We start from the raw sequence: 20,327 nt of genomic DNA on the forward strand, positions 1-20,327 counted from the left end.
CCTGCCAGGCTGGAGGCAGAGGCAAGCCCTGCCAAGCACCCAGTGGCCACTTGGCTGCCTGCTGTGGGAGCGTGGACCTGTACTGCGGCAGGAAACTGCGCCTCAGGGCCAGGCTAACGCTCTGAAAGGTCCAAAGCTGATTTACAGCATGTGATCAGCAAATCACTTACGTCCAGGTAAGCACTGGGGTACTGAGTTCTCTCTCCTGGATTTAACTGGAAGTTTGATGTCTAGTTTTGAGGGTCTGTCTGTAAAATAGGGACAACAGCACCCCAGCTTTTCCCTGAGGTGTTGTGAGGGACGCTGCTGGTGAGGCGGGCAGCCCCAGCCCACACAGAAAGGTGCGCCTTAAGGGCACTGCCCTGCTTCTGCTCTGCAGCGGGCTGCCGCTCTGCCTGCCGGGGGACTCGCTGCCGGCATCCGCGAGCTGCAAGGCTTCCTCCTCCAGCGGCTCCCTGCTGCTGCAGGAGCTGTGCAGCAGGCAGCCAAAGGCAGCCGTCGCGGGGCTGTCCGGCTGGAAAGGCCAGGGAAGTCACTCACCTGTAAGCTGCCCCAGGCTTCCCCCTGCCCTCTGGGCTCTGCAAAACCTCTCCCGTTGTCACCAAGCTTGAAGCAACACCTGGATCAGATCTAGGCTTCATCTGCAAACTGTCCTACTCTTTTGCCTCTAACCCAGCTCTTCTCCTCCCAGCGTAAAATCAAAACTCAGCAATGAGCTCTGGGGGAGGCTGGGCCTGGAAGGGGCTCAGAAGAACCTCATCACATTCCTTAGTGTACATTTTGCTTTGTGTAGTCTTTCATACAACCTTCTGCTCCAGATGACAGCAGCAGAGAGTGAGAAGGGAGAAGCCAAGCCATGGGTGACAGCAACAGGGCTGTCACAAGTGTGCTGACCCAGTGGGGTGGGCATCATCGGGGGATGAGGGCAGCATCGCCCTAGCTCTGCCCCAGGCAGCACCCTGGCTGCACTGGCGTTGGCAAGGCTCAACCAGCACCCACTGTGTCAGTCCGAAAGGCAGCCCAGCCCCAGCTGTAAGACGAGCTGTGTCTCCCATCAGGAGGACAGCTCCAGAGGAACCACAGGATGGGGGTGACCAATGGCCCGAGCTGGATGACTGGGCATGGCACAGTCCTGCCAGCTGCCAGCAGGCAGCAAGGGTCCCACTGACCACCAGCTGCACGGTGAAATGGCCAAAGCCCACTCTGATTAATCTCCAGCATCAGCTCTAGATGTCAGCAGTCGCTCTGATCTGCATGTTGAACAACCCCAGGGCCCCACTGGCGGTACGTTTGCGGAGGTTTAACAGCAATTAAACTCATCTGTAGCTCTCGCACGGGAGCTCAGCTCCAGCGAGAACGGTTTCAATCATCGGGTGGTACTTTGTTTACACGCTGTAACAATGATACTAAAATCTATACACAAACCTCACTGGAGACAACAACCTTTTGGTGTCTGGTGAGCTTTGCAACTGCCAACAGGGTGCAGAGGAAAAAGGTGACAAGAGGGGTGTGGTGTGAGTGCCCGTAAGATTCACCAGCACCACAAACCCAGCTGAGTGGGGTCCCTGGCATCTGGCAAGACAGGCACGACTGTCAGCTCTCCAGCCGAAGCCCTGGGAAGGCAAGCACTGGTGGGAGACCAGTTTGGGATGTTCTGTCATGGAGCACGGTCACAGAACGGACAGAGTGTTTATCCTTGCAGCTATGGCTGTAAGCGCCACACAGCTGGGGCTCACGTTTAGCATGAAGGTGCTGCGACAGGATGCAGGATCCCAACTCTCAGCCCTTTAAAATCGCCTGGTGCTGCCAGGAAGGGCTCAGAGCTGCACAGGGGAATTTACCTCTTGGAGTAAAGCTTTTTGGAGAACCAGAAGGAATTTCAGAGGACAGTCAGAGACCATGTGATTCAGCATTAATCCAGCACAAGTGGCTCAGTACTATTTCTGTTTCAAAAGCACCTCACTCCCCCACTCCGGATATTTATCTCCCACCTTTGAAGCTCTGGGCAAGAGCCCAGCACGGAGCCAGGCAGCGGGTCTCCTCAGCAGTGTGGTTCATGCTTTGCTTGCCCGTGGGCACCGTCAGAGCCTGCGCCTGGGCAGACGCTGCCGGGTACCGTCACCCTCGCTGTGCCAGGCAGCTGGACACCACTGCTCAGGCTCTCTGGGCTGAGCAGGATCCACACGGCTGCTCCTCTCCTCAAAATCTGGAACCATAAAGGAGAGTTAACTTCTTTGCCACATGCTGAGTCAAAGACTTTCTTCCGAGCAGAGAACAGTAGGGGGCTCAAATGAAATGGCACCTCCAGACGTAGGAGGGAAGCAGATCTGCCTGCAGTGAGCGTCCGCTTCCGAGAGCTGTGCCTGGATAATCTCAGTTTCTGCCTGAGAGATAGCAGAGCTGTCAGGACAGATCCATGAGGCCACACAAGAAAACACAGACGTGACCCCTTAGCTCTTAGGAACGAATGGAAGAGGGAGGGGGAAAAAGCACAACAACAAACCCCAAATTCATACAGCAAACAAATGTACAAACTCCTGTTTTTACTCAGCAATTTGCAGGCCTGGCCCCCTTCCTACTTCTTCCATCCTTAACCTACAGCAAATATCTCTGAACTGTGCTGAGAGAATAAATCCAGACCCCTCTGAAGACCCTGGGCAGCAGCACAACAACAACACACTTTATAAACTAAACATTTCAGAGATTCATCTTCCCTTTGATGCACAGCGTGGAACCCCCACCGCACGCGCACGCACCAAGGCACACACACGTCCCGCTGACCCCACCGAGCTGCAGACGGGGCTCCCCCGCCAAGGGACACAGAGAGGGCAGAGCCGGGTGCAGCATACAACACCCGCCCTCGCCGAGACACGCAGCCCTTCTGGGAAGAGAACTCCGTACAAGACGTGACACTCCAAACCCAGCGAGCAGCAGAATTTAAGGTCACGGTGACAGAATCACTTGTTCGCTGGTAGGGGCAGGAAGCGGTTGTAAGCGATTTCACAGTCTGTTTATTTTTAAAGCACAGTGAGAGAAAAGGAAAGAAACGTTATGGCATGATTCTCTTTCTGTATCCCCAGGGACCATCAGCGGGGTTACGTCCAAGAGATCTGCGAGGCAGACTTCAGCCTCCGAACTGGCAGAGTAAGCAAGGGCAGGAGCTGCTTGTCCTCTGTGCAAGGCAGGACCCTCTGCCCGTGGGTTTCGCAGACGGCTGTTGGCAGGGAAAGATGAGCGAGGCACCGATCGCTTCGCCACTCCCGTGGATGTGCACCCGAGTCCACGTGCCTCCCTCAGCCATCAAGCTGAAAGGAGGCAAAGCATTTCTGAACTGCACACCGCCCACATCCTGGGCCAGCAATACAGCTGTCGATTAGCAAGCAAGCACGATCTCTCAGCACAGCAATTTGGGGCAGGAAATACAAAAAACAGACAGCTCAGAGAAAGAGAGTGAAATCTGGTGTGAGAGATAATGGAGATAGAGTGCCCCAGGCTGGTAGTGTGTCACGCACAGACCCAGCCAAAGGAGTGAAGGGGGACAGGGAGGACGGAGAGGGAAGGATGCCCAAACCTCGTTCCAGAACCAAGATGCTTGTTGGGCTCTTTCCTACCCCTATGCCCAAGGCAGCTGGGTTGTCACCAGAGCTTTCCCCCCACTTGCTGCCGGGGGAAGAGCTGCACCAGGCACATACAAATGTGGGGCCAGATGAGCAGGGCAATAGCTCCAGCTTACCGAATCAACAGTGTCCTACAGCACCTGCCCTCCAAAAAGCAAAGGAAGGGCAAAAGACCCATCGTCTGAGCCAAACCCATTTCCTGGAAAGGCTGCGGCATGAGTTCAGAGCACACGCAAGGGCTCCCACGCAGGGCCCAAACCCTGAAACCTGACCTGGCACAAGCTGCAGCGAGCAAGCCCAGCATGGGGGATCTGGAAAGCTCCGCGTCCCTGTGAGGGACAGAAAAGCCCTCAGGGGGTTGTTGAGTCCAACACGGGTCCCAAGACAGTACCGGCTCTTCCTGCACTGCTCCTGACGTGTCTGCCCAGGACACCTCCACTAACGGATTTCCACCAGCCCTGTATGCGACGCATCAGCAGGGCTGAGCCAGCACATGCCTAACAGCTTGGGCAGGAACAGAGAAAGCAGCCAGTGTGGTGGCTTTCCTTTGCAGGCCGAGAGGAGAGAAGAAAGTCAAACAGCAGCAAGGAGAAGGATGGGAAAACTGAGAGGAGCAGCAAAAAATCTGCAAAGGTTTTGATTCGTGTCTCCTCCGAACCTCCAAGAGATGCACAGAGCCCAATCCTCCTCTCACCACATCTGGAGGCCCGAGAGCCTTCCAGATGGTCTACAAAGGCAGGGTCAGGACCCCGTCAGCACCGAGCTCACACCGCCACTGCGAGGTGACGCGTGAGGGTGTGACTGTAAAAGCCCAGCCTTTGTCACAGCCTGGCGCTGACCCCAGGAGGAAGATCGTGTTGGGTGAGACAGTCGCTGGCGTTGGTCGAGACAGTCGCTGGCGTTGGCCCTGCTCCCTCCCGCTCCATCAGCCTGTCCAGGCTGTCCGGAGGTGCTGGTGCCGATGCCAGGGATGCCAGGGCCTGCACACCGCAGCAGCTCTCCAGCAGCTGGCCTGTTCCAGCCCGAGGTTTCCAAAGCACTCACAGCCCTGAAACTGCAGAGCAACTGCGCTCGGTTCGCTCCAACGTCACCACTACTGTTGTTCTTAGCATGTTATTTCTCCATCTCCCAGCCAGAAATCTCCCCCCAGTCCCCACGACTTGCTTTATAACCGCACTCTGCGCCGAGATGGCGGAGCCCTGGGGACGAGACCTCTGCCTCCGCATTTTCTATTTAGGGCTGTGCAGCTTCACGACACCAACAGCAAGAGCAGTTCCCAGACGGCTTTGCAGCCAGCACAGAGGCTTTTTGCAATGCTACCTTTTGGCTACTCAGGAGGTCCCTGATAAGAGCAGGGATAAATCTCAAGCCCCAGCTGCTACCGCATGGGAAGGCAATCCTGGTAGCTTGCAAACATGACCTACGGCAAACCGTAGTCTTTGCTCTGTTCCCCCAGACGGATCAGCAGGGAAGTCCACCCCAGAGACTCATCACTTGGCCACTGGGTGCCGCGTTCGGAGCCTGGAGGGAGGTATTATCACCAGAGCCCAGCTGCCTGCGCGGGTCTCTGCACCGAGCTCTGCGAGCTCGAGCAAGGTCATGGTTTGCAGTGAACACGCTAACAACCATCTCTCCATGGGGCCCAGAGCTCGCCAGGCTCCTGGCTCGCACCGATGACCCCAGGAGGCATCTGATGACAGCACAGTTTGTGTCACGCTCCAGTCCCCCTCCTGAAGCCAGTCCTTGCCAGCAGCCGCCTTGCCCTGGCCCTCTGCGAGCAGCCGGCTGCGCGTCTCCTTGCACCGGGCTGAGGACACACAACGATGCCTTCCCCCCGCCTGCCTCCGCTCGGCTCGGAGCGGGAACAAGGGGCACATCTGGGCTGGATTACAGGGCGGTGCAGGGGCTTTTACAGCTACAGACTCCTGCATATGTTTCCAGGAGGGACCTATATCCTTGTACATCAAAACGCAGAGACCCCCAGGGTTGAGGAACCTTATTTATACGAGAGGTTCGTGGTTGCCACCTCTTTGGAGGGCTCAGCTACAGACACCTTGGCGGGCCAGGGTCAGCGGGAGGAGGGGCTCGGGGGCTGCTGATAACCAGCTCTCCCACGGGGCACGGAGAATCGCTTTCTTCTGAGAGCAGAGGCAAAGGGAGGGAGCCAGTTACACCATGGAGAAGTGGGTGTAACACTCATTTACTGGCATTTTACAGCCACACAGGCACTGACTTCACATGGAGAAGGACAACTGTGAAGAAAACAAGGGAGGAGGCCATGAGACTCAGAGTAAACCCACAGAGATCAGATTTACGCTGGTTAGTAAACCAAAGGTAGCAGCCTGCCCTCTGCAGCGTCTGTCTATTGCAGCTCCAGATTTTACACCACGATCACTGAAGCCGGGATCTGGCCCTGAGGCTTTAGAAATAACCCCTTTCTCTCAAAATCTCTTCTTTAGCTTTCTCTGGGTTGAGAAAAAGAGACAACGATCTGTGGATGGAAAAGCAGCAAAAAAGAACTAAATTAAAATTAAAACCCAGCAAGGCCCCAAGGAATTTACAGATGTCTCTCCTCTCCTTCCCCCCCGCTTCTCCGTGATCAGCTGTAAATATTTATCTGGCAGGCTGCAGGGAAAGGCATGGCCCAAGACACTCCATCACCACTTCAGCGTGGCTGCCCCCCCAGCGCCCCGAACTTGGGGGCTGGGGGGTTTTCTCCTCCAGCTTTGCTAGAGGAAGGCAACTCCGTCCTTACGCAGGCAAAGAAGCACTCTCAGAAGCCATTCATACCGTGTCCAGCACAGGCTGCTGAGTGCTTTGTTTTTCTTCCTGTCAGGGTTTTTTTCTTTCTAAAGGTCTCCCAGAGGCCATCACAAGGCTGCAGTTTGTGGAGCACTGCAGTAAGGGCAGCCCCAGCAGTGCTGCTGGAGGTGCACAGGTCGGCAGATTTAACATGAGCCATACGTGCTGCTCCGAGTTTCCCGAGCGGTCCAGCTCCTGCATGTCCTCACTGCCCCACAGAGACAGACGATGCATCGTCCCCCCTCTCCCCGGCTTCGTTACAGGGAACGAATCTCCCCCGAGAGCCGAACTGCTTCAGATGCTCCCTGCGCTATTTATATTTGATCTCACTCCATGGCTTCAGGCGATACCGACCCTGGACAACTGTTGGTCCCGGGCCGTACTCTGGCCAACATCTGCCTGGAAGCAGCTGCGTGCGGGTCTGTTCTTGTAACATTACACAGGGCAGGGAGGACTTGGCTCTTCGATCAAAGGCTTTATAATGCACCAGTCAATACAGCAGTTCTCTTCACAGGCAGCGCCACGTGACCACCATGGTGGATGCAACGTCAGGCTAACGTCTATCTTCGCATCAAGTCCTTGCCTTAGCCGCTCCCTGCCTCAGTTTCCCCTTGCAAACTGGCTGTAGCTCCCCTAGCTTGGGTCAGGGTGCAGCCGAAACCTTGATAACCCATGGTGCCCTCCCTAAAATGGGCTCTTTCCTTCCCAGCCTGGAGGGAATACCTACGGCAGGCCCCACAGCTGCAGCCCTGGCACCCTGCGGTCAGCAGGGAGAGGCAGCACCGCTTGCTGCTCCTGGGCAGAGCAGAGGGAGGAACGTTGGTACCTTCTCTGAGCACATGGAGACGGGCTTCACGGCCAGAGCAAAGCGATGCTTTCTCTGTCTGCTCCACAAGGACAGAGACGTAGCTCAGTCTGTGCGGTGGCGGCGGAGCACATAAAGCAGGCAGATGGCTACACAGCCATCCCAGTTATCACCGGGATAAACTGGGTAAATCACAGGCTAAACAGTTGCTCTCCCTGCAGTAGAAGAGGACCTGACACCGCGACTGAAAATCAGCAGCATCCCTGAGGCGGCGGTGGCTGGGTGGCTCGCTGTGCCGGGAAGCCTCGCTCCACCGGTGCTGTATTTGGGCTGCTGTTACTGCACTTTAAACCGCAGGAACAAAACGTTTGGGACATGCTAATGACACCAGGAGCAACAGCAGCATTTAGATTTGGTGGTAATTGTTGTAATTATTTGCTACCAGAGCAGACACGACTATAGCACAACGGGTCTGATTACTTATCAGCATTCAACACCAGAAAGGAGGCAATGCTGATAAAGAGCAGAGGGTTTATTCCGGGCAACTGTTCACAGCCAGGAAAGGACAAAATGTCTCTCCTCCAAACAGGGCCGGGGGGGGCTCTGCATGGCAAAGCTGACACAGGCTTTCAGGGTTCAAAGAGCCGGATGTGACTGATCTGTGCCCTGCTGTATCTGGCGGGTTGCAGTGCCCAGGGCAGGTCTGCCAAGCAGCCTTCCATCGGGCAAGACCCTCACCAGTGTCTTGCCAAACGTCCCACACTGGCAGTGAAACCGTCCAGGATGGAACGCTCTGGCTAACCTTTTTGGGAGAAGGTTGGCAAAGATGCTTCACTCTTTTCTAGGAGTGGTCTTGCTGCTGAATCTAAACAAGGCAGCCAAGGAAGGAAAAGAGGATGAGAAAAGTTTGAGGGAAAAGAGATGGTCATGCAGAGGAAAGGTTTTCATGGAGGCCGGGGGGAAAGAGGAGCAGGACCAGGTGGACAAAGAGGAGGGCTGTGGTCTCACACCAGCAATACAGGGCACCACAGGCTCACTGTCCCTAGTGGAGAGCAAACACCTGTGACACCCACCAGTGCAGTGAACCAGTGCGCCGCAAGGCCACTCCACACCAAGGAGGGATGCCAGCTCAGCTGCCTTGGGGTGTCTGCAGGACATGCCACGGCAAGGAGAGCAAAGCTCCCAGGGGACTCTTTGAGAGAAAGCAACTTTCCTCCCACTGCGGATGGTGACTTTCCTCATCGAGGGAGCTTTGTTATCGCCATTTGTCTCCCCACTTGGTACCGTGCTCTCATGGACTTTCAGTTCTCCCACTCATTTGACCTGGGAGCTACAATGCTGTGAGCACCTCAGGCAGGAAGACGCAGTCGGTCCTGCCAACCTGCGAACAGACCGCACAGCAGGCGCTGATGTGAGCAGCCACAAAAAGGAAAGCAGGTTTTTGGGCTCCTGGTGTCCAGAGCTACGTACACATCCTGTCCTGGATTAACTGAAAACACGTGGTCACGTCCTGCCAGGCTGGTGTGCAGCTCCAGCCAGAGCCAGCTCTCAAAGTGCCCACAGCTTCTGCTTCCTCACCCCCTTTCTTGAACAAGCTCACTAAAATCTAGCTCAGGAAACGGGGAGATACCAACATGCTGAAATGCCCTCCCCGTCCCTGGTGTCATTCTGCAGAGCCCTACTGCTTCAGCTGCATCCTCTTCGGCTTGCTCTATCCCGCATGAGGGTCACCAACAGCCAGAGGACGCTTGTCCCTGCTTTCCTCACGTGCCCCTACACCCCAGAAGTATACTACACGTACAACATCCATGTGGTAAGCCTGAGGCGGTGCCCAAACCACACTCACTTTGCTCCTGTGACACATGGACACCTGGCACATGCTCTGCCACAGAGGAGAGTGAGATGGGGCTGGCACACAGCAACCCACCCCAGAAAACCCTCCCACCTCACCACCTTCCTCAGCCGGAGGTGGCATTTGTGCATGTTTTCTGGGGAGTATTTTTCTTTTTTTTTCTCTTTCAAGTTTGGATCCATGTAAATACAGAGCAGCCACAGCACCCCATGGCACAGGGTTCCCCAGCACAACCCTACGCTCTGTGCAGATCTGCTTCCAGTTGTTTGCTTTGAACCTGCCACTTCTATTTCACATCCCTGAAGCTCTTGCCTGTGGAAGAACAGCGTACAATCACTCTCTAGTCTGTAATGGGGTCACTGTGGTTGGAGTCACCGTTGTCCCGGCACCCGCTTCTCTAACTCACCGGTGAAAGCTCCCAGGTGCCTCACAGACATATCAGGCAATTGTAGCTTTTTCTTCACCTTTCCTAAGCATCACCGTTGGGAAGCATTGCAAGCATCTACCAGGTGTTACCACAAACGGCTGAGACTGCAGACACAGCCGAGGAACACTCAGCACCCTCACCTCGGCACGTGTAACCTCTTCGTGCCGCCCCTGTGCACCAGCACCTGCACACACACAGCCTCACTCGTGCCCCTCCCCAGCACGAGCTCTGCGCCCCTGCCCCAGATGCACACCCACCAGCGTCCACCCTGCCTTGCACGCACCCCTGCGGCCTTCACTCCTCCACGGTTTCCTTCCACTTCAAATATAAGCAATGTGCCATAAATATAAATGCCACAACCACGTAAATGCCACTGTACAAACACTCTGTGTCTATACACCCACGCTGTACCAGCACACACCCCATCCACCCCCAACCTGAACACACCCTTGGAAGCGTTCTTCTGCCCCACGCTACGCAACTTCACAAAGAGCAAGGGAAAGCCCAGAGTCGTTTGAAGGAGACGGTCTGTCCGGCTGGAAATTCTGCTTCTTTGTTGTTTCTGTGCCAAGCCCTGTCAAGCGAAGACCCAGATGAGCACAGAGCACCCTGCCTGTGGGGGACTGTCAGAACAGAGACTTCTGCCCCAACAAAACACACAGAGACATAAACACACGTCATGCATGTGCATACACGTGTAAGACAACATTTGGAGCACACAAGTGCGCCAGCTGCAAAGGGACTTGCTGGGTCTCAGGGTACGCACTGAGCAACTCGTTCTGCTGCTGCTGTCGGCTTGGTTCCCTTTCAGTATTTTTATGAGGCCATAGCATTAACCTGATCAATTCTCTTCAGATGGAGAACGGTATTGACCTAAACGGTCCCTCTTACCTCACAGCGAAGCCATGGCCCAGCTCTCCAAGCAGCCGCCTGTCCCCAGTCACCCTCCTGCAGACAGGTGACACAGCTGAGCTCAGCACAATGAGCTGCGCCCCACACAACCGCCCGCCTCTCTCCGCGGGGTTTGCTTTCTGCTCTGGAGGGAAACAGCTCCACATCCCCATGCAAGATCAGCTTAGAGCAGAGAAAGATCGTGGCTGAGGAGTTACAGGCTCCCCCACTGCGCCACGACCCAGAGCCAGTGGCAGGACTAACTCTGGAGCCGGAAGCTCCAGCAGAGCATCCCGAGGGACCCGTTAACGCAGGGGCCCAGCTTGCAGGGTGAGATGAGGGGTGGGCACTGCTGAACTTAACCTGAACACATGTGGGGGCACAGGCTGCAGCCTTGGGGCAGCAGAAGCAGCTCTGCCCTGCAGCTCCCCCTGGACAGTCAGTGGACTGCTCACTGCAAAGCCTTCTGCCAGCTTTCTGCCGTCCCGCCTGCTCTCCTCTGCCTTCGGCGGGTCCACACTGACAGCCCGGCTGATACAAGGTCAGCGCATCCCTCTCCGCGCATTTATACACCTACAAACAAGCCTGACCTGGCAGAAGCCTACGGAGGAGCAGGGTGTATGCAGCCACAGCAGCCACCATGTTCTTGAAGGGCACCTGGGGCCTGCAAGGTGGATGTGCTGAGCAACTGGGCTGTTCGGGGAGAAACGTCACAGAGAAAGGCAATTCTGTACAGCAGGTACGAGAGCAAAGGGCCTGAGGGAGCCAGCAAGTCCACCTCGCAATCTTGGCAAAACAGGCCAAGGACAACCAACAGAGACCGAGAGAGGAGGATGTCAGGATGAAAGAGATGGCAGGAAGCCTGCAGGAGATCAGAGCTTGGAGGGGAGAGCAGGAGAGGCCTCCTGGGAACGAGTCAGAGCAGGGCTGCTACGGGAATTCAAGCTAATACCCCTCGGGAGGCCTTGGAAAAGGGACGTAGGAAATAGCCTGTGAGATGCTGGTTAAGATACAGAGCTAGGAGCGCAGGGAAGAGACAGCAATTAGCTCACGGAGACAGCCAGGGTGGGGAGTGCACATTACCAACACCCACAAGGGAGTTTTGAAAGCAAGATTCAGAGGAAGGGGTGAGCTAGGGCTACACTGCAAAGGAGCACAAGTGCTCTGGCTGTAAGCAAAAGGGCTGCCGAGAATCTTGGGGTGCAGAAGTCAGGCTTACTGAGGCTGAAATCACGCACCAACGACCTGCTGTGCGGTCACCCACCCTTCTGCGTGCAGCAGAGGGAATCCTCCGGCCTGATCAATCAACAGCCAAAGCACCTTCTTGGTGATGGAAGCACCAGAGGGGGCCAATGTACCGTGTCAGGACTAACCTCAAAGCAGCAGCCGCACCGGAGCTCCTCTTACGGGCGATGAGCCCGGCAGCCGTTGCAGAAAAGCTCGTGCTGGTTTGGTTTCAGAGCCACTTTTGCTGGGGCTGGGGAGCGCTTCGGACTGGCAGTGCTGTGCCAGAGCTCGCTCTGCTCCCTCCCCTCCTACAGCCCTGCCCACAAACACCCAGAAGATGGCAATGAGACCCACCAGAGGCAGGAACAGAGCAGCTGTTACACTTCATTTCATTGCCGTTGGTTTTTTATTATTTTTCCTTCTGACTGAAAAAGACAAGACAGAAAAGTTACAAAAGTACTAAAAGGCAGCGATACCAGCAGGACAGCCTTGCTCCCGCTCCCACCCGGGGGAAGGTGCCTGCGGCACCCACAGGGCCCAGCGCCTCGGCAGCTCTTGCCGAGCAGAGCCTGGGGACATGGGGCTGCCACCCCAGCCACCCGCACAGGGAACGTGCCTCTTCAGACACCAGCACCAGGCCGCGGCTGCCCCTTCTCCTGAGCACGGGGGTCTGGTCCGGAGCGAGGGGCAGCCCTTCCCGCCCGGCACTGCTGCAGCTCGATGGCGCAGCAGTTAAAGAGCTGAGGTGTGCCATCAAAAACAAGACAAGCAGCGGGCGGGGAGGATCAGCAGGGGAATCAGCCTCTGCTGGGAGAAGGACTTCTTGCAGGGAACCACAATGCTCTGCCAGAGGAACCTCACCAGCAAACGCAAACGACCCCCTGGAAGGGGTGCTGGTGCAGGGGGTGGCTGGGCTGTGAGGGCCTGGAGCCAAAGAGCAGGCAGAGCTGGGGTGGCATCAGGACAGATGACCTCACCACCCCACCCAGCCGCCCCGCCTGCCCGAGCAAGAGGCGGCTGGGGAGGGAGGAGGGCAGGGGCGGGGGACTGAGGTCCCCAGGCCTACACAGCCTTTGGGCTTTCCCCAAGGGTCTCAGCAAGGGGCCCAGAAAGCACCAGTGCATGCTGGTTCACTGCGTGGCCTCCCACTAGCAACTGGACTGACCACTGGTCTCATCCAAAGAGTGGCATCAAAGGCCTCCACACCGGAGCAGATTTAAACACAAATGTTATTTTATATTACTCACAGTTGCTCCTCTGGGTGCAGATGTAGTAAACTACTCACTCTCCCTCGTGCTCAGCCAGATACAGGCTTAGGGTGGGGAACACCCAAAGAAGTTCCTCGCTATCAGGTGCCTCATTCCTCTGCCTCACTGAGAGAGGGGAGAGCTTGTTCTGTTAGCTGGTGATAGCAGTCACCTTCAGCATCACGTCAGGGCTGCAGGGTATTGGGACAACGCTACAGAGAGGTACCAGCCCCAGCAGAGAGGAGACCCAAGAGCACACAGTCACCCCCAAATTCTTCTCTCTGATGACACCGAAAGAACTCAGGGCGGGCACTGCATTTCCTTGGATGACTGAAGCATCCATTCTAGAATTTATTCTAACCCCCGATCAACAAGTGGGAGGCTTATGCTTTCCGTTTCAGTCCCCTGTTAGATGCTCTCTCTGAGCCGCCAGCAGACCAGCTGGAACACACAGCTGGATGTGCCAGTTACCCCCGCCCACCTCCCTCTCCCGGGATCTTTCACTCAAGACGACCCGAGGTGAATGCAATTACAACAATCCCAGAGAGGGAACCTCTCGCTTGGCAGCCTGTACAGCCCGTCTCCAACCCTCAGCTCGACTCTGAGTGGAAGCAGGCTCAGGTCTCTAGCAAAGCCCTGCAGACCCAGGTACTCTTGGGAAACTGGCTGGACTCGGTTTCACTCCCTGGTCACTCATCCCTGCAGCCATGGAGGCCATACTGGCCCCTGAACCCCTCAGGGGTACCTTCAACTACCCCCATCCCCATGTTTGACACTGCCTTAGCGGCTGCCCTTGCACTTTGTGGACCTGACTGGTTTGTTTTGCCCTGAACGACAAAAATCTCTCCCTTTGCCGCTCCTCAGCTATGGAAATGGTATGAAAAGAGGCACTGCCACAAAGCCGCACGCTTCCTGCTGCCAGAGAGGAGGCACCGCCAAGACATGCCGCTGTCCGCTGCTGCTCCCACCTTGCGCATCACCACCTCCCCTCCTCCCTACCAGGCCGGCAGCTAGCTGAGAGTTCCTGAGGTTTTTGGAGAAACTCCTTCAGTAGGCACATGACGGTTCTTCCACTGGAGCTATGGGGCTCAGCGGCTTCAAGGTGCTGAGGGAGCGGAAGGCAAAGGTGGACGGATCATACACGAAGTGGGGCAGCGGGCGGCCTCCGTTGGTGCTCTGCAGGGGAATAAAAAGAGGGACGAGGTCAGCGCTCATACAGGCTGCCAAGAGGGAAGCTCTTGCCTCAAGCGCTTTGTCACATCCCTCTCAGGTACAACTCAAGGTACACCTCCAGGAAGGGGAGGTCATGCTTGTACTCGCAGCAAACAGCACTGACGAAAGCAGTCAAGTGCTTTGCTCATGTTCTCACCCCCACCCCAGGACTGGTCTCTGGGACCCACACAACCAAGATCCACAGCGCCAGCATCCCCCAAGTGAATATCCAGAATGGGATATTCAGAATATCCGTGATGGATGGATATCCATGATGCATTTAGAGACCCAGAACCAGAACAGCAACCCTGCCAGAAGATACCACATGGAAAAGCTAAATTCAGGCTTGCTTGGCCTCGAAGGACGATCTACTATGCCTTTAGAGCAGGGAGACAAACCAGGTCGTCTCTGAAGACTAATTCAGAGGAATTACAGTGGCAAAATGATTCTGCTCTGATAAACAGGGAGCGTTTTCCTTTTACTTCTCAGGAACTTTGGGGTTTTTCCTTACACAAGCAGGAGCACGAGCAGGGCAGCTGCTTCACAGAGACTTTGCGGCCAGGAGAGGAGATCTCGCTGCTCTACAGGCCAGCAGTGTCTAATGGGGACCCAGCAGAGCCCATTCCCCAGGGAGAGGAGTGAGCTGCAGAGTGCCACATGCTGGCCAGCTCAGCAGCTCAGAACACGGGCAGGCGTCCCCAGCCCTCACTCCCCTCCCATCGCTGCTGGGAAGGGCTTTACCTCTGTTTCCACAGCGGTCTGAAAAAACCCGGTGAGAGGAGACCCAGCCTAGGCCCTGGTGTTAGGTGCCACCTGCCTCGACCCTGACCCTGGCTGCTCTGCTTTAACTTGTCATCACAGGACGAGCACATGCAGCTTTTCACAGAAAGCCGTTCAGATGGGCTTCTCCGAACAGCACAAGCCAAACCAGTGAGAGCTACAGAAGAGTCTGAGCCAGGCCCAGGGCACTGCAGCAGCATCTGGAAGCCTCTGCCTCGAGGACCTCGGTCACAGCTCAGCCCCACAGAGCAGCCATCATGTCAGAAAGGGCCTCTTTAAGACCCGCGTGGGCAGCGTGGTCCTGCCTAGCTGGTGCCTCCTCTGCAAATTAAGATGGGCATGTGAGAACGGCAAAAGCCAGCGCGGTGCTTGGCATCAGCCGTGCCTGGAGCTTCAGCCAGCAAATCATGCCCTGCTACAGCCCCCCGACACCTTGGCCAGCAGCTTAAGAAACAGGCGAGGCAGATTTAAGGGCCTTCACTCAATAGCTGCCTGCTGCGGGGTTATACATGGTGTGTGCTCTGGCAAGCCTCAGAGCCGGAGGGTAACGTAGCAACCCCTATTCAAAGTGCAGGGGCAGAATAAATCAGCACATTCGTCCTTCTCCAGAAGAGAGAAGGTCGCCTGCCAGTGCCAAGAGGGAACAGGAACAAAGAGCCTGGCAGGCCCCTCCGTTTGGAAACGCCAGACAGGGTGAGGGGAGGCAGCTGAACCCGTTCATTCCTGGCGGACGGCAGATGGAGAAGAGGCTGGGCAAAGACGGCTCCAGAGGACAGACGGAAGTCATCCACACCAGCCGTGGGCTCTGGGTGGGAAGGTGCCCCGGGGTTTCTCTCTGGGCTGCCTTCTGATGCCCACGTGTGGGGCAGAGAGCCTTCCCAGCGCACTGTGAGGGAGCGAGGCACAGGACGAGGGCGGAGGTGAAGGGCAAGGACCTGGGAAGGCACAGGAGGATGCAGAGGTTCAGAGGTGGTCAGGCAGCTGCAAGCAAGGCTCGAACTGCACCCAGTCCTGCCTCTTCACCACGGCACCTCTCAAGCGGCCACAGGACAATGGCTGGCATTAGGCAGCACAGCCAGGGAGCGTGGGGTGAGAAGGGCACTGTGCCCGACTGCAGAGTTACAGGAGAAGCATTAATGCAACTGCCCTCTTCCTGGGAGTGGGGGAGACCTGCAGTCGCTTCTATCCCTGAGCAGTACAGGTCTGTCCTGCCCCGAGCTCCATGGCTGACAGGGCAGCACCTCTGCCAGGGACCTTGCTGCAGGAAACTGCGGGCATTGGCACCGAACCGCCCCGCTCCCTCCCTGCAGAGGAGCCTGTTTTCTTTGGAGCTCACATCCTGCTTGGGGGATGACCAGGCCTGGTCTGGCTCAGTCCATGACACCATTTGGGATCACAGCGTGTGGTGGTCTGGCTCTGATAAGTAGTGCAAGGCAAAGCTCTCTAGATGCATTTCCCAGACAGAAGATGAATAGGACTGGCTGCCAGAGAGGGGAACACATTCCTCCCTCTCTGTTGCTCAGGCCAGCTGTCTCCCTGTAGCCTGGGCAAGTGTCCCAGGCAGCCTGCCCTCCCCTGGGCACCCGGGGCCTGTGATGCCTGAAGGACATCGCTGTGTCTAAGGAGGGCTGTTGGAGTCGCTGCTGCAGCCCCCGGGGAGCTTTCCACAAACCTGCTTGGCATCCCCTGCTGAGCAACCCCAGGCCAGCCCCCGCAGAGGCTCCTCGGAGCACAAACACTCCACGCTTGACTTTACAGACCAATGCGTTCACCCCAATGGCATCTGGGCAGCTGGGTAACTCACACGAACGGAGCCTAATAAGGGCCCTGCGCTGATGGCAATCATTAACCAGAGCCCCCCGTTTGTTCAGCCATGTATTTACTCAGCTGGAGAGCGGCCCGAGGTACAGGCGCGCACTGCCAGGAGGACACATGCTCGGCTGCTCGCTCTGTTCGCTTCACACACCCACATCCACCTGCACACACACTCGCCCACTCCCGCACGCCACAGGCTCTCCCCACGACACGTGCGCTGCTCCGGTCATTGGTCCACACCCCTCCATGCACAAACAGATCTCCTCCTGACTTCAAAGTCACTAGGAGAGTTGTCTCCGCTCATCCAAATCTTGTCTGCTCGCGTGGTAACTCAAGCCTGAGCTGGACCTCATTGGGTCGGAACTCAGTAGGGCAGAGCTCCAGCACCATCCAGGGGACAGCCCAAGGGCACACAGCTCATCACTTGCTCGTACAACTGCCTGGTGGTGGTTCAATTCCTGAGACACTTGTGCTGCCTCACCTCACACCTCACCTGAGTTAGGTGAGCCCCTAAGGGAGCCAGCCTGTGGCACACACACACCAAGTGACCATGTACAGACCGCCGCGGTCACACACTTGTCAGCAGGCACCCGGACACATGCTCCTGCAAACCTGTGCTGTAAGGCAGTCACCAAACACGTTATCACCTCTGAACATAGACAGTAAACAACAACCAGGCTTGACACGTGTCCGAAGCACATGAACAAAGCAGCACACCTCAAGATGGTGCAGACAGCGGCTGGACGCAGGCGCCCCACAGACCACCACAGACCGATGCAGTATTTCAATCGTCTTACAGAGAAACAGTCCACTGCTCCATAAACCCATGTGTCACTTCATTGGTTGATGCAGCAAGGGAAAAGTGCCCAGGAAGAAAATAAACAGGTGAAGGATAAACCTACTAATACAAACCCACATTCCTCCTAGAAACCCTCCCCTCATCCCTGCGAAGCCTGGGAAAACAGCCCCAGCACAGCCTGTGAAATCTCTGGAGCTGGGACTCATGATTCCACAGGAGCACAGGTCTCTGCGGGCAAAGCAAACGCGATCATAGCTCCGAGCGTGCTTTCAGCTGCGGGATGCAGTCCCCACGGGAGGGTGAAATCACAGTACCTAACACAATGTCTTGGAAGGGAGTGGTGTGCTAGGGGTGACATGAAACTAAGCCCTGCTTACTGCTCCTTAGGCCTCTTCCGTAAGAGCTCTTATACGCTGCCGGGATTCACCACCAGCTCAGTTCGTGCACTCTGCCAGCCCACCCCCTGCTCGGAGCCAACCCAGCACAGAGTTCCTTCTCTCCTACCCTCGGCCCTGGGGCTGGGAAATGCTGCAGAGCTCCGCTGACAGGATGCTGCCTTGCAGCAGCGGATACTCCCAGAGTGGGGCAATGGTCCCTTTGCAGTCTGTAGGCTTGCTTAGGAAAAGCCCTTTGGGATGAAAGGCACCACGTAACTGATTCCCACCACCACCACCCTGCATGGAAAGGAAAAGCCCCCAGCAGAGCCTTGGCACCTATGCATGCAGGGCTGCCATCTGCCCACTTGAGACAGCTGCCCTGGCCAGCAGCAGAGGTGGCCAGAAGCAGTGCTGACGTTCGGGCCGAGCACGGAGAGAGTAAAGGCTGGCAGACTCCCCAGCAGGGTGCTTACACGTTCCCTGCTCTGAACTCCACTGTCCTCCTCCTCTCAGCCCCGCCAAGGGCTTAGAAAAGAAACCAGAGACACTTCAACACGTGAAACCATCAGCTGTGAGCAAGGGGAGTGCACTCACACGGCTGTCCCCTGCCTGTGACTGTAATTCCAGATACAGTCCTGACCAAGCCGCTTCCCATCACCTGTGCCTCAGTTTCTCCAGTGTATGGTACACGTCACAGCCAGGCAACCAGGAGGAACTCATTAACACCTGGGTGTCCAAACCTTCTGGTGAGAGGTGATTTGCTTTCAATTGCAGTCTGGCTTCAGGCAGTTTGCAAGAAACAGTGGCTGACAGGCAGGACCAGCTCCTCCAGCCGAGCTGCAATTCACAGTTAACTGCTTCTTCATTAACTCCAACAGGGCCCCTGACGATTTATTCCAGTCACAGAGCTGGAGCAGCTCAGAGAGTAACTTTTCAAGGGCGAGTCTCTCCTCCGCCCCCAGGATCACAGGCAGCTTCATTTCAGGGGATAGCTACAAGACAGACCATGACAGAAACTTCATTTCAGGACCACTATCCTCCCTTCCCTTCCAAGAAAAAGGTCAGCTCCAAATGCTGTTCTAACAAGGAAAACAGAACCTCAGTTCATACTGTTTCCTGTGTTCTCCATTGCCCTCCCCTAAAAGGCCTGTTTTCCTCCACCAGCATAAGGCTGCCTCACACCTATGTCCTTCTGCACAACCACACTGCAAAGAGCAGCTCAGAGTTCAAACACTTCACTATACCTCTTAGAAAGGAAAAAAAAATTAAAAAAAAAAATCTATCAAACATTTGCAAATGTGCCCATAAGAGTTGTCAGATGGCAAGTGCCAGCCTGAGAGGTGCCACCAGACAGACACCACTGAACAGTTTTTGGGAGGTTCTTCAAAGGGCCTGGCAGATGCTGGCTGGTCACTTGCCCAAAAGCAGCCACAGGCCAGTTTCAGCTCTGGGTCCTTGCTGGCAGCAGTGTGATAAGCCTTTCTTCTCTCCCCTCTCACATCTTTGAGACAGCTTCCTGCAAGCTCTGGCTTTGCCTGCTGCCAATCTGCAGGAAGGAGGTTGCACAGTGACAAGGGACAGATGGGCCAGTCAGCAGGGCAGGTTGTCAGTGCTCACTGGTCAACTAGGGGAACTCACTGCTCCAGTGAAGATGGTGCTCTGAAGGCCACACAAACCTCTCAGGAACCAGCGATGAACACACATCCCGCTAGTAGTGAGCTGTGTCTTTGTCCCCACACACACCACGGGGTCAGCGTGTGCCTGAGGGGGAGGAGGAGCGGGCAGGAGGGGAGCTCCAGGCAAGCACAGACACAATCTGGCCCTAAATCTTTCAATGAGCCCTTAATGGTTTTGGTCCGCACACAAGTGACACTACCTTGTCCTCTCCTTCCTTCCAGCCCTCCCCGTGTGACATCAACATCCATCCTCTGTCCAGAGGGATGGCAGCCAGCTGCCCTCTCTGTCCTTCTCCCTTCGGGCCAGGCTCCCCAGGGAGCCTTCTCCTCACAGAGCCAGCACATAGAGCTTACTGGGGCCTGTGCAGCTCCCAGTCTGCGTGGGGCCAGGGCAACCTAATTCCCAGTGGCCAGGCAAGCCAGTGCCGACAGCACTGCTTCCGACTTAGAGAAACCAAATTAAAACTGCAGAGCGAGTACTCATCACCCCGGCACGGGCAGGCTGTGAACGCACGCTGACGCGGTGCGCTTGCCTCTGGACAAACCGCCCCAGCTGTGGAAGCCAGGCGCAGGCAGGGGGTGTATTATCGGAGGATTGCAGCTCTGGGGACTGGGAGAGGGAACAAGTGCCAGCTTCTCACAGCCACACAAAGGGGAGCAGGGAGCAACCGCAGCGGGATGGGATGCAGTGGAAAAGGATGTGCCTGACCTGACATCTTGGACATGAAAACAATGCAGAGCCACTGTGACCTTCTGCCGTTCCCTACCCCCCGCTCCCTCTGCTCCGTAACCTAGATGTG

At 56.2% G+C, this 20,327-nt stretch overlaps 1 protein-coding gene across 1 annotated transcript in view; it reads right to left on the bottom strand.

Moving 5' to 3' along the window:
- Nucleotides 1–13,915: 13,915 nt before the first annotated feature.
- The window catches only part of LOC104488926, a 32,463-nt gene continuing 26,051 nt past the window's right edge, over nucleotides 13,916–20,327 (bottom strand). Inside the window, exon 5 of the mRNA XM_010131026.1 lies at nucleotides 13,916–14,044. Within this exon, the coding sequence (XP_010129328.1) occupies nucleotides 13,916–14,044 (129 nt within the window). The remainder of the gene's footprint in view (nucleotides 14,045–20,327) is intronic.

Source organism: Buceros rhinoceros, unplaced genomic scaffold, assembly GCF_000710305.1.
Source record: "Buceros rhinoceros silvestris isolate BGI_N320 unplaced genomic scaffold, ASM71030v1 scaffold7412, whole genome shotgun sequence".
Lineage (NCBI taxonomy): Eukaryota > Metazoa > Chordata > Aves > Bucerotiformes > Bucerotidae > Buceros > Buceros rhinoceros.